A 13,086-nucleotide genomic window follows, 5' to 3' on the forward strand; every position below is an offset into this window, starting at 1 on the left:
CACAAGAAAGATGTGGACCTGTTGGAGCGAGCCCAGAGGAGGCCATGAAGATGCTCTGAGGGCTGGAGCACCTTTGCTATGAAAACAGGCTGAGAGCTAGGGCTGTTCAGCCTGGAGAACAGAAGGCTTCAGAGAGACGTTATAGCACCTTCCAGTACCTGAAGGGGTTCCAAGAGAGCTGGAGAGAAACTTTTTACAAGATCATGTAGTGATAGGACAAGGGGGAATGGTCTTAAGCTGAAGGAGGGTAAGTTTAGGTTAGATATTAAGAAGAAATTCTTTACTGTCAGGATGGTGAGGCACTGGAACTGGTTGCCCAGAGAGGTTGTGGACTCCTCATCCCTGGAGGTGTTAAAGGCCAGACTGGATGGGGCTCAGAATAACCTGGTCTAGTGGAAGATGTCCCTGCCCATGGCAGGGGAGTTAAAACTAGATGATCAGTTTTTTCAAATATCTTAATTTCAAAAGAGTGCAGAAATAATATCCCCCTGTTACAGAATGATGATGGTCATCTCACAAACAGGGACATGGACAAGGCAGAGGTGTTTAACACTTAAAACACTGATGATGGACCAAGGCAGTCTCAGTGCCCTGAGATGAAGGACCATGACTGCAAAAATTATCAACTCCCAGTTGACCCTGAACTTGTGCGGGATCTGCTGTTCCAGATGGATCCTTACAAATCTATGGGGCCTGATGGGATTCATTTGAGAATCCTCAAAGAGTGGGCTGATGTCATCGCAAAGCCTCTCTTGGTGATTTTTGAGTGCTCTTGGGAATCTGGAGAGGTCCCATCTGACTGAAGGCTGGATAACATTGTCCCAATTTTCAAGAAGGGCAAGAAGGAGGACCCCGGAAACTACAGGCCTGTCAGTCTCACTTCAGTACCTGGTAAAATCATGGAAAAGATTATTCTGGGAGGCATTGAAAAACAGTGGGAGACCAACGCAGTCATCAGTCACAGCCAGCACGGCTTCATGAGGGGAAAGTCCTGCTTGTCAAACCTGATTTCCTTCTATGGCAAAGTAACCGACCTAGTTGATCCAGGAAAGCTAGTAGATATAATCTTTTTGGACTTCAAGCAAAGCTTTTGATGCAGTCTCTCACAGGATCCTTCTGCACAAAATGTCCAGCACACATCTGGATAACCATGTTATGTGATGGGTGAGCAACTGGCTCATGGGTCAGGCACAAAGGGTTTTAGTAAATGAGGTAACATCAGTCTGGTGACTGGTCACTAGTGAGGTTCCACAGGGCTCTGTCCTCAGCCCAGTTCTCTTCAACATCATTAACAATCAGGACACAGGACTCAAAGGAATACTAAGTAAATTTGCCAACAACACTAAATTGGGAGGAGCTGTCAACTCCCTTGAAGGCAGAGAGACCTTGACAAATTAGAGAGATGGGCAATCACCAACTGTATGAAGTTTAACAAGGGCAGGTGCTGGATTCTGCACATGGAATGGGGCAACCCTGGTTGTGTGTATAGACTTGGGAATGAGATGCTGGAGAGCAGCACCATAGAAAGGGACCTGGGGGTCCTGCTCTATGGCAAGTTGAATGAGTCAGCAGTGTCCTGGCAGCCAGGAGAACCAACCGTGTCTCGAGGTGCATCAAGCACAGCATTGACAGCCAGTCAAGGGAGGGCATTGTCCCATTCTGCTCTGCACTGGTGTGGCCTCACCTTGAGTCCTGTGTGCAGTTTTGGTTGTCACAATATAAGAAAGACATTAAGCTATAAAAGAGAGTCCAAAGGAGGGCCATGAAGATGGTAAAGGGCCTAGAGGGGAAGCCATAAAGAGGAGTGGCTGAGGTCACTTGGTCTGTTCAGCCTGGAGAAGAGGAGACTGAGGGGAGATACTGTGGTCTTCAATATCCTCACGAGGGGAAGTGGAGGGACAGCACCAGGACAGGACCCGAGGGAATGGCCTCAAGTTGTGTTAGGGGAGGTTTAGGTTGGATATTAGAAGAGGGTTCTTCACCCAGAGGATGGTTGGGCACTGGAACAGGCTTCCCAGGGAAGTGGCCACAGCACCAAGCCTGACAGAGTTTGAGAAGTGTTTGAACAATGCTCTCAGGCACATGGTGTGATTTTTGGGATGATCCTGTGCAAGGCCAGGAGTTGGACTCAATTATCCTGATGGGTCCCTTCCAACTCAGCATATTCTATGATTCTAAAATCAATTTCAAATGAGGGTAATGTGGCACAATAAAAATGTATTATCACTTTCAATTTGGAAGTCAGATGAAATAAGAAAAATGTTTAGCTGGTTAAGCATACAGTAGTATGGGTGGTTATTTTTCAGGCTTTGAAAACATAACAGAACTGTGCTTAGGCAAGGCCTAAGTAGTATATCAAGCAGTATGACAGAGGGAATGAGGTACTTTTAAGCTGTCCAAATTTACATGCAGCACCTACCTGACTGTAGTAGAAACCCTTCTTATTTTTGTTTTTCTTACTAAACACATTTTTGTAAAGCAGGGATATATGAACTCCTAGTCAGATGCAGGCCAATAGAAAGTGATAAGTCACTGATGTCAGTTATATCAGGGGAAAAAATCCTGTGAATCCACCTTCTAATGTGTATATATATTTCCCCAAAATATTAAAAGTACAACCAGTGAATTATTTTATTGTAACTTATTACATTCAAAACAATTTACTATTTAACTAACTTTGTGGGATCTGTTCCTTTAAAGTAGGCGTTAACAGATTCAGTAAAGGCTACTGCAACAGGCACGATGTCCTGGTTTCCAAGTCTGACAGGGCTGGGACCACGTGAAACACCTAGAATACATACAGTGTATAGGTTTAATTTTCAAAAAGCTTAGTGACAGATTTCAGAATGGTTGACTACACCTGTCATTTTTACGAGAGGTTACTACCATCATGATCACAACAGAGTCTGAAATATTACTTGAAAAGCATGTTGAAAAATATAAATGTAATACAGTACAATCACACCATCAAAACACTGCTTAGCAGCATAAAAAAACAAGACTATCAATATGACATTTTGTAAATGGACAGGCACAAGGAAATACAGATGAGACAGAGGAACGCTGCATTAAAATGGCTACTGATGAAACTGAAGTCAACAGATCCAAAGAAAATTAGATGTTAACTTCAATACTTTAAAAAAAGTCCCTACTATATACTTATAGTATGGAAAAATGTATGATAAAATAGTCACAGAAATGCAAAGAATTCAGTTGGTGTATGTATGAACATAAATGCACATACATTAATATTACCCCACATAAGTGAACTGTTGAACATTCTTTTAACTATCTCAGACAACAAAGATTGCAATTTCAAAATAGAAATTGTTGGAGAAATATTTTCCTAATTTTCTAATGTTTACCTAGTAAAGATTCTGGGAGTACCTTGGAGGTACCTGGAAATATGTATCAGTTTATGAGAAAAATAATTACCAGGACAGTGTCAGCATTCATGCATCTGTGCCTACACAACAAATTTACAATGCATAACTATAAAAAGTAACTCAGACCTCAGCTAAAGCCTTTTGAAATTACTAAAATGTCAAATGCAAATTAACAAAAGCATTTGTCATGGGATTTTACTTTTCAGTAGTGTTTTATATGTGTACTGACTCTAAGAGACAGCACTTGAAGTTCTATCATTTTATTAGTGCAATAGCGTAGTAGAAAGCATCTTACTAATTTTTTTGTACCACTGGTGAAACAGCTTGTACCAGATGCTTGCTGCAAGTTCTCAGGACAGGATGTCAAAGAGCTGTGCCACGGTGGACTCGTGGTATTTTAGGCTGCAGTCAAGCTCACAGGTCCAGTTCTGAGACCTTCGGCAGCACCAGCAAATCTGGCTTTGATGCTCTGCCACCTGCCTCAGCCCCAACCACTGTTAACAACCCTTCAGCTGTGCTGGCACGACAGCTAATGACACAAACATGCAAACAGTTGCATTGACACACTCAAAGAGGTTGCCAAAGTGCAAAATAAAAGACAGCATCATTGGCCATAAAAAGAGCAAATAAAAGTCTGATCAAATTGTTTTAGTTCAGTTTAGGAACAATGATTCAGGAAATTTTATTATTGGCTATACTGCTGCCATAAAAATGAAATGTATTTTAAAATACTTTCTTTATTATCTGTATCTTCAAAGCCTTGTGTTATTTAGAAATACAGAAATGGTTTTATCTCCTTGTCTTATGAGAATGAAGATTGTCAAAGTAAAAATATATTTATTTTTCTTCCAAGAATGTAGTAATGAAAAACTGAAGAATCAAGAGAGACCAATTTTCAGCTTGTTGGTGGGGGAGGGGGGAATAGATGGAAAATTGTGTTGCATAAAAGTGACTATATCAAGTGTTGGTGATTTCAGCAACATATAACTCAAGTACATGAGTTTTCAAGCTACTTGTATCTGCCAGACACCAGAAATAGCTGGAGAGATTTGTTTCAAAATAAATACAATATTATTAACTGTAGTAGTACATAAGGATGTTTAGGTAACATGTAACTCTGCTTCTAGTACAATACCTGGTGGTGTCTCATAAAGTTTTTCAATTGTAGGAAGTGTTCCAATCAAAAGATCATACTCTTTTACATGTAAATGAAACAAAACATGGCAAGAAAACAAAGTATTTCAAGAAAAAATAGATGTTATAAGTGTTATACAATTTAATTAATTAAAAAAAACCCATTGCAAATGAAAACAAGGCTAAAGCATAAAAGAAATTCAATTATGCATGCCTACAAGCTCATTTGAAACAAGATAATTATAGTTAACGCTCAATTATTCAGAATAAATGGGATAAGAGAAACACTGGATTGTGTAAAAGCCAAAAGAACAGAGACAGTAGTGCAGAGTATATCCTCATGCCATCTGCACTGCCCTATCCAGGTCGCCAGGACTATTTAATTCATACAATCAATGCAGGTGAAACTGGCTTTGTTTATTTTTGCTAGGCCAGGTTAATAACCATGTCAAACCCCTGTGTTAGTGCACACCTCCTTACCTCCTCCCTCACCTCACAATTTCCCTCTGTCACTGTCTCCAATAACACACATACAGCTGGGGCTATTGATGCTGCTGCCACCAATTTCTAGTTCCTTGGCACCAGTGCAGAGGCCTGCGGAAGTGAGCCTGGATGGACTCTGGCAACCAAAATATCAGTTATCTTTCTATGATACTTCTCAACATTTGAGAAACTGGTGGACACTGAACTGTGCCAGCACAGCAACAGCTAAGGCTACATAGACTTTACTATCTTTGGTCCTGAACAGGGTGTAAACAGCTGCATTGCTTTCAATGCAGAACTCCTAATAGAAGCTGTGCGGATACTCTTCTGAGGTGCTGAACCTGAGTGAGGAATCCTTGGCATCAGTAACATTCAGAAATACCTGAGCATTAATCCACCTGCTCTGGTGTGAACACCTCCCCCACAGGCTGTGGGTGGATCTCTGCATCCCCTGTGGACCTATGAGCTGCAGGGGGACAGCCTGCTTCACCATGGTCATCACCACGGCCTGCAGAGGAATCTCGGCTCTGGCACCTGGAGCACCTCTTCCCCCTCCTTTTTCACTGACCTTGGTGTCACCTTGTTGTTTCCCTCACATGTTCTCACCTCGTCCTCTTCTCTGACTAGAAAAAAACGGCACATACCCCACTTTATTTTGATTTTCTTCTTAAATATGTTATCACAGAGGTGTAACCAACCTCTTTAATTGGCCCAGGTTTGGCCAGCAGCATGTCCATCTTCAGAAGCATCAGGGATTGGCTCCGCCAGACATGGTGGAGGCTTCTAGCAGCTTCTCACAGAAGCCATCTCTGTGCCCCCCCCCCACTGCCACAAATCAGGCCATGTCAAACCAATACATCCTCATTTGCAGGGGTTCACAGCGGAGCAGGGGTTCGCAGCGGAGCAGGGGTTCACAGTGAGCAGGGCAAGTTTCTAGAGCCAGGGGAAATGCAGGAGAGCGCCAAGATACACGTGGAGCTGACAGGTTGCCCTAGAACAGCTGAATCAATGTGGGCAGAGCCAGTAGTGACTGTTCAGTGGCAGTCACAGCAGTGACAACCAGCAGCTGTTCCCACTCTCTCATAAAGGGCTTATAGGGAGCAGAAGCAACCAGCTCTGTTAACAGGGCATGGGACAGCAGTTTCTGTGGCAGTTCATGCAGGCAGAGCTAGCAGGAAGGTCTCCTGTCTGACAGGAGCAGCTAGCAGAGGCAGTAAACAGACTCAGTAATTGGTGAAGAATGGCATAGAGATCTTTTCATCCCCAGTCTTACTAAGCATATGGTCCCTCAGGTATGGTTTTGACATGTCACAGAGCTCATTCCCCTGTAGCAGGAGTCCCTGCACCATCTGTGTCAGAGGCTTCAACCCAGACAGACGTGATGGTAAATGTAGCTCTCCAGGTCTCAGGTTGCTGGGAGTGCCTGATACCTCTTCGTGAGGCTGGGGCTGACAATAATTCCTTCTGCAGAAGGTATGTTGCTGTTGATGAGCTGTGTCACCAGGTGAAGGAACTACAGGAGGAAGTGAACAGGCTGTGAAGCATCCATGAGAATGAGTGAGAGTGATAGGTTATTCTCAGAGATGCTACAATCTCAGGACTCTCGACCTCCCCTTGCAGTGGACATGCAGGTGGGCTCAGAACCCTGTCAAGCATTAAGTTAAAGGTCTGTTGAATATGAAAGCTGGAAGCTAACCACTGACTGTACTAGGAAGTAGGCTCCTCCTTCTGATGCCTTAGGATTTAGCTTTTATATTTTTCAGATCCTTTACTGCTTTAGGGTATAACTCTCAAACTCCATAGTTTGTCACCTACTGTTCTCCCATTTTATTCAGACAAAACAATCTCTCTAGGCCTGAAACTCAAGGACACCCTACTGTCTCAGGCCCCAAAAAGTATAAACAAAAGTGAATTGAGGAGAGCAAACTGACTTGACTTCATTACCCGAAGCTGTAATTGGAGGATTAACCCCCAATATGTAAATGGACAAAACTTATATCTGTATGAAAAACTCATGACCATCGTCCATCTTGGTTGTAGACTCTTGGAAGCTTTGACTGCCCAAGGTGTACCTATTGAAGGCCTTTAATAGATACCTGCTTTTATTCTCTTAATCTTGTCTAGCCTCTGTTCCAGGTAGCCACTCCAAGGCATCACTTCTCCTGAAAACTTGAAGATGACAAGTAGGACTGGCACCTTTTACAATAGGTATGAGACCCTGGAACTAGAAGGACAGTCAGCTGATGAGGTGGATGACTGTCCTTCTGGGATAGAGGTGCCACCTGGGGCAAGACAGCCTACCCCTCGCATCATGACCTCATATGTTTGAAAAAAAGAAGGGTAGTTGCCATAGGTGACTCCCTTCTAAGGGGAACAGAGGGTCCAATATGCCGACTGGACCCAATCCACAGGGAAGTCTACTGCCTCCCAAGGGCTCAGGTAAGGGACGTTACTAGAAAACTCTCTAGTCTAGTATGGCACTCTGATTATTAACCATTATTGGTGATGCCAGAATGATTTTTGCTTTGATATTTCCTTCATATATATTTGTAGTTCTATTGTTGTATAGTTATATAGTTCCTAGCTAGCCCCCATACTTTTCCCTACCTTTTCCCTACCCTGATAGGCAGAAAGACAAAACACATTCCAGAGGCTCCAAACCAGGATGTCCAAGGCCCCTATCCTGTCTTGGTTCTTCCTGGCAGCCAAGGTTGAAACCAGCTCTTCAAGACACATTTTCATTAAAAAAAGTTTAGTTCCTATCTAAAGGGGGGGCTACAGTAAGAGGTGGAACCAAAAGGGAGAATTACCTCATTACTTATGTATATAACTGGGGATTTTTGTCAATTATGCTAATTTTCTAAACTTATAAAACTGTATTCACCCCATGTGGGGGTGGGCATTTTCCATATCTGCCCCTTGCAGGCCTTCAATAAAGACTAGCCTTTATATTGCCTCCTATACTAATATTGTCTTGAAAGTGTGTTGTTTTATTTCTAGGTCTTTAAGGCATCACCGGTTCTTTATGTCAGCAGTGATGAGATAACAAAGAGAAGTCCAAGTGCAATCAAATGGATTTCAGGGCCTTGGGATGATTGGTTGAAGGATCAGGAGGACATGAAGTGTTTTCCTTGATCCTTCCAGTAGCATGGAAGAATATCAAAAGGAACAGGCAGACAGATCAGATCAACACATGGCTCCAAGGCTGGCATTATTTGAAAATTTTTGGTCTTTTTGACCATGGCATGGTCTATATAACACCAGGTCTACTGGCACAGGAGCTAGCAGGGCAAATTAATAGAGATTTAAGTAGATTGGAAGGGGGAAAGGGACAAAATTAGGCTTGCCAATGATAAGCAATGGGATGGCACACTAAAATTTGAGGGGCTGAGTGCCAGCAAGATCCTTCAATCTGCTCCATGAGGTGTCAGCTACGGTGAACCACACTTGAAATGTTTCTGTACCAACATGCACATCATGAGGAACAAGCAAGAGGAGCTTGAAGCCTTGGACCAGTCCCCAAGATATGGCATTGTCTTGGTTTGGAAGACAGGTGTCTACCAAGGAAGGTGGGAACCTCCCTTGGAATGGAAAAATACAACCCCCTTCCTTACAAATTATCATAAATTTGAAATTAAGGGGCTTTCAGTCAAAGATATAGGAAAAAAAATAACAGTTCTTTACTAGTATGTATATGTATAACAAGTTGTGATGGGTTGACACTGGCCAAATGCCAGTGCACCTATTAAAACAATTTATTCATTTTCTTCTGCTATAGTTAAGCTGAGGAGGGGGAAGAAAACTCATGGGGTCAGATAAGGATTAGGAGAAAAGCACTTTAAGGGCAAAACAGGCTTAAAAATTAAAAGATATAAAGAAAAATTTATTAACAGAATTAAAAGAGGATAATGAGAACTAAAAATAAACTGTTGGAAGACCTTCCCCCCCCCCCAGCCCTTCTTTCCTTGCCACCAACAGTGCAGGGAGACAAAACATGGTATTTTTAGTCTGTTTGTCACTGCTAAAAATCTTTTTTCAGTTCACTTAGGGAGAGGAGTCTCTTTTGCTCTGCCATGGGGTCTTTCCTAGGGGAAACAGTTCTCTGTGAACTTTGCCAATGTGGTTTTAATTTTCATGGCTAACAGTCTGCGCAGAACCTGCTTGCAACGTGAAGTTCTTTCCACAGCTTGCAGTCTTCTCACAACTGCTTTTTGTGGGCCATTTAGCTTATGGGGTGCAGTTTTTAAGGATGAGCTGTTCTAGTATAAAAGCAAGGATCCTCTTCCTCTATCTCTGAAAGCAAGGGTTCTCTCTCTCTCTGTTCAAGCCTCTCACCACATCACAGCTTTTCAGCATCCACACACTACAGCACAAGTGCCTTTTTCTCATGGGCTGCAGGTGAATGCTGCATGCCCCCATGCACTTCATGAATTACAGGGAAACTGTTGTATTATAGTCCTCACCATGGCTTGCAGAAGAATCTCAGCTCTGATGCTCGGAGCACTTCCTCCTCCCCCTCCCTCTTTTGCACCAACCTTAGTGTCACCATGTTGTTCTCCTCACGTGTCCTCACTTTTTCCTTTTTCCTGACTTGAGAGAGAATTGGCGTTCGTAGGTTCGTTTGTTCTCAAGGTCTATCAATGGAAACCATTTTTATAGAGTTTTGCAGAGCTGAAAGGTTGATCCTATCCAGGCTCTGTAATCGGGGAATCGCTCACCGGGCTTCTCTATTGGTCATGTGGTCTCCACTAGCACTGTGCAAGCCACGCTGGCTGCCAGCTCTACTCCGTGCCTTTTCTTCATGTGGGGCGCTGAATAACGAAAAGCTGCCACCACCATTTTTGGCTTTCTGTCTGCAGCATGGCTGGTTAAAAGTGGCTAAGTAAATAAAGTCAATTGCGAGCCATGTTGAGACAACCGCGACAGCATGGCACCGTCCTGACCGCATGGTTGCTCGTGGCGCTGGGATGGCCCCCAGTAGCATGGCCCAGTGGCTGCACCAGGACAGGGCCCAGCGGCCCCATCTGGGAAGGGGCCCCAGCTGGCCCCGCCAAGGAGAGGGGCCTGGCTGGCCCCCCTACTCCTCTGTAGAGAGCAGGGAGCAAGAGAGCTTCCCGTGTTTTTTTTAGTTTTTAAATATGTTATCAAAGCATTACCAGCTTTTCGAATTGGCTCAGCAGTGTGCCAGTTCTCAGAGCTTGCCAATGATTGGTTTTGCCAGGCTTAGAGGAAGCTGCTAGCAGTTCCTCACACAGAATCACTTCTGTGGCTTTTTCCCTCTTCACCAAAAATCAGTTATTGCAAAACCAGCACACAAGGCAAACAACCAACCAACAATGGCAGCAACAACAAACAAAACCAGAAACCCAACCACAGCCTTCTCTCAGCTGTCAGGCACTTTCCCCTTTGGTGTAGTTATGGTCACAGCCAGCAGGGGGCTGTTGGCTCCCAGCCAGGGGGCACTGTGGCACAAGCTCAGACACCTCTCTCACGTGGGTAATGGTTGGCGCAGCCATTGGAAGAGATGGAAAAGGGGCTTCCTCTACAACCTCACAGGGATCACCAGTCCTACTGTCCCTCCGGATAGCGAAATAAGCTGTGGCAGGAACTTCAGAAGCAGCAAGCTAGAATGGCAGAGGCAAGCAGATCCCGGAATAGCAAATAAAATGTATCAGAAACTCCGCAGCTGTAGCAGGAGCCGTGGGGTTGTGATAAGTTAGAAAAGGCTCTTTGTTCATCAGGACAAAAAGGGGAAAGCCTTGTGTAAATAACAGGAAGCCAAAGGGGAAGCCTTGTGTAGGTAACAGGATTTGAGCTGAGATGTATATAACATATAACCTTATATGGAAAAGACCATTACAGGGTCGTGGACTTTCATCGAGGAAGAAGAGAGGAGCCTTCCTCCAGAGACCACCAGAGAGTAGAAGAAGACCCCCTAGCAACAGAGGGCGCAAGCGCAGAGTACATCCAGAGATACCGCGGACATGGAAGTAAGAGAGTATTAAAAGACTCTGGGGAGGGGGAAACGGTGTGAGCTGTTTGCGGAGCAGGGACTCCCCAGCTGCACCCAGCGCTGTTTGCTTGCCATCGCTTGCTGTAATCAATAAATTTCTGATTGACTCTCGAAAGGCTGAACAAATTATTTGCCTCAATTTATAACAGGGTGTCCCGGCAGGCAGGGGGTGCGGGGCTACAGTGTAGGAAAAAACCTGGAGCAGTGACAGAGAAACGGTGGGGCTAGGCAGCGGCAGCTGGGCTCCTGAAGGCATCTGGAACAGGCTCCCTCAGAGGGGGGAGGGGGCTCAGGGTCCCGGGTTTTCCCCTGAGGCACCCGAGTAGATGGTGATAGTCCTTTCTAGTGAGGTAGGGTGTTAATAAGGTCCCAGTCCAACAGCTGCTCTTATGAGTAAAGGCTCACCCACAGTATGGAAGAAGCAGTACAGGACTGGGCTCCAGCGGTGACAGTGAATTCTCCCCACAGTAAGCAACAGCTTGACCGTCCTCCTCCCATGCTGATGCCGAGAGTGGGAGAGCGGGAGTAGCTGAGCCCAGCCCCTTCCCCCCAGCCAAAAAAAATCTCTCTGCCCTTCCCAAGAGAATGTCCCTCAGCTACCATAGTTCAGGCAGCTGCACTCTTCCCCCTCCTCCTTGGCTATATCTTTTGTCTCTCTTAAGTATGGGTAATTATTGTCTCTTAGCAACAAATGGGAGAAAATTCCCTAGGAGAAAGAAAAGGAAAAATCCTAACCCCCAACAGGCATCCTTGGCATAAGTGAAACCTGGTGGGATGAGTCCTGTGACTGGTGTGCCCTGATGGACCTTTATAGGCTTTTCAAGAGTGATGGGCAGGCTAGGTGAGGGGTTGGTATTGTATGTACTGGAGGGGCTGGAATGTAGGTAGCTTGCAGTTGGCAATAGCACAGTTGAGAGCCTCTGGGTAAGAATCAAAGGACAAACAAATAATGTGGATGTCATCCTGGGAGTCGACTATAGACCTCCTAGCCAGGACAATGATGCTGATGAATTATTCTTCAGGAAACTAAGGGACACCTTCAAATCAACTGCTCTTGTCCTTATGGGGGGCTTCAACTTGCCAGATGTTTACTGGTGTTATAAATAGAGGCGAATAATTTGTTCAGCCTTTCAAGAGTCAATCAGAAATTTATTGATTACAGCAAGCGATGGCAAGCAAACAGCGCTGGGTGCAGCCGGGGAGTCCCCGCTCCGCAAAACGGCCCACACACCGTTTTCCCCCTTCCCACAGTCTTTTTATACTTTTTTTTGTCCCGGGGCCGCGGTATCTCTGGGTGTACTCTGCGCTTGCGCCTTCTGTTGCTAGGGGGTTGTCTTCTACTCTCTGTTGGTCACCCGAGGGAAGCTCCTCTCTTCTTCCCCGGCAAAAGTCCACGGCCCTGCAATGGTCTTTTCCATATGCACCTAAGTTCTAATTACACAACCAGCTTAACATACTAACTAGTTTCTGTCTGGCGGTTTTCTGTTATCTACACAAGGCTTCTCCTTTGATTTTCTGTTATCTACACAAGGCTTCTTCTTTCTGTCTTGATGAACAAAGAGTCTTTTCTAACTTATCACACTGGGAACACCACACAGCTAGTAAAACCCGGGCCAGAAGATTCCTAAAATACCTAGATGATAACTTCATGGTACAGGTACTAAGGGAACTGACAAGGAAAGGTGACCTCCTTGATTTGTTGCTTGTTAACAAAGAAGGTCACATGAGTGGTGATTGGCAACTGTCCTGGCCACAGTAATCACAAGGTGATTGAGTTTAAAATCTCCGGTTACAGGAGGAAAAGTGCCAGCAAAACCTCAACTCTGGACATGAGGAGAGAAAACTTCAGGCTGCTCAGGGAATTAATGAGTAAGGTCCCTTGGGAAAATGTTTTTGCAGATGCTGGGGTCCCTCAGTGCTGGTCACATTTTAAGCACCAACTCCTAAGGGCACAGAAGCAGGCAATTCCCAAGTGTCTGAAGTCAAGCAGGTGAGGCAGAAGGCCGGCTTGGCTGAGCAGGGATCTTCTTCTGGAGCTAAGGCAAAAAAAAAAGTATATGGCCAGTGGAA

General features: G+C 44.7%; 1 protein-coding gene across 1 annotated transcript in view; it reads right to left on the reverse strand.

Annotated features, from left to right (window-relative positions):
- LOC128782877 (F-BAR domain only protein 2-like) overlaps positions 1–13,086 on the reverse strand; it is a 200,419-nt gene that overhangs the window by 15,118 nt on the left and 172,215 nt on the right. Inside the window, 2 exon segments of the mRNA XM_053933381.1 lie at positions 2,677–2,788; positions 12,958–13,052. Of these exon segments, the coding sequence (XP_053789356.1) occupies positions 2,677–2,788; positions 12,958–13,052 (207 nt within the window).

The sequence above is a fragment of the Vidua chalybeata genome (assembly GCF_026979565.1).
Source record: "Vidua chalybeata isolate OUT-0048 chromosome W unlocalized genomic scaffold, bVidCha1 merged haplotype SUPER_W_unloc_2, whole genome shotgun sequence".
NCBI lineage: Eukaryota > Metazoa > Chordata > Aves > Passeriformes > Viduidae > Vidua > Vidua chalybeata.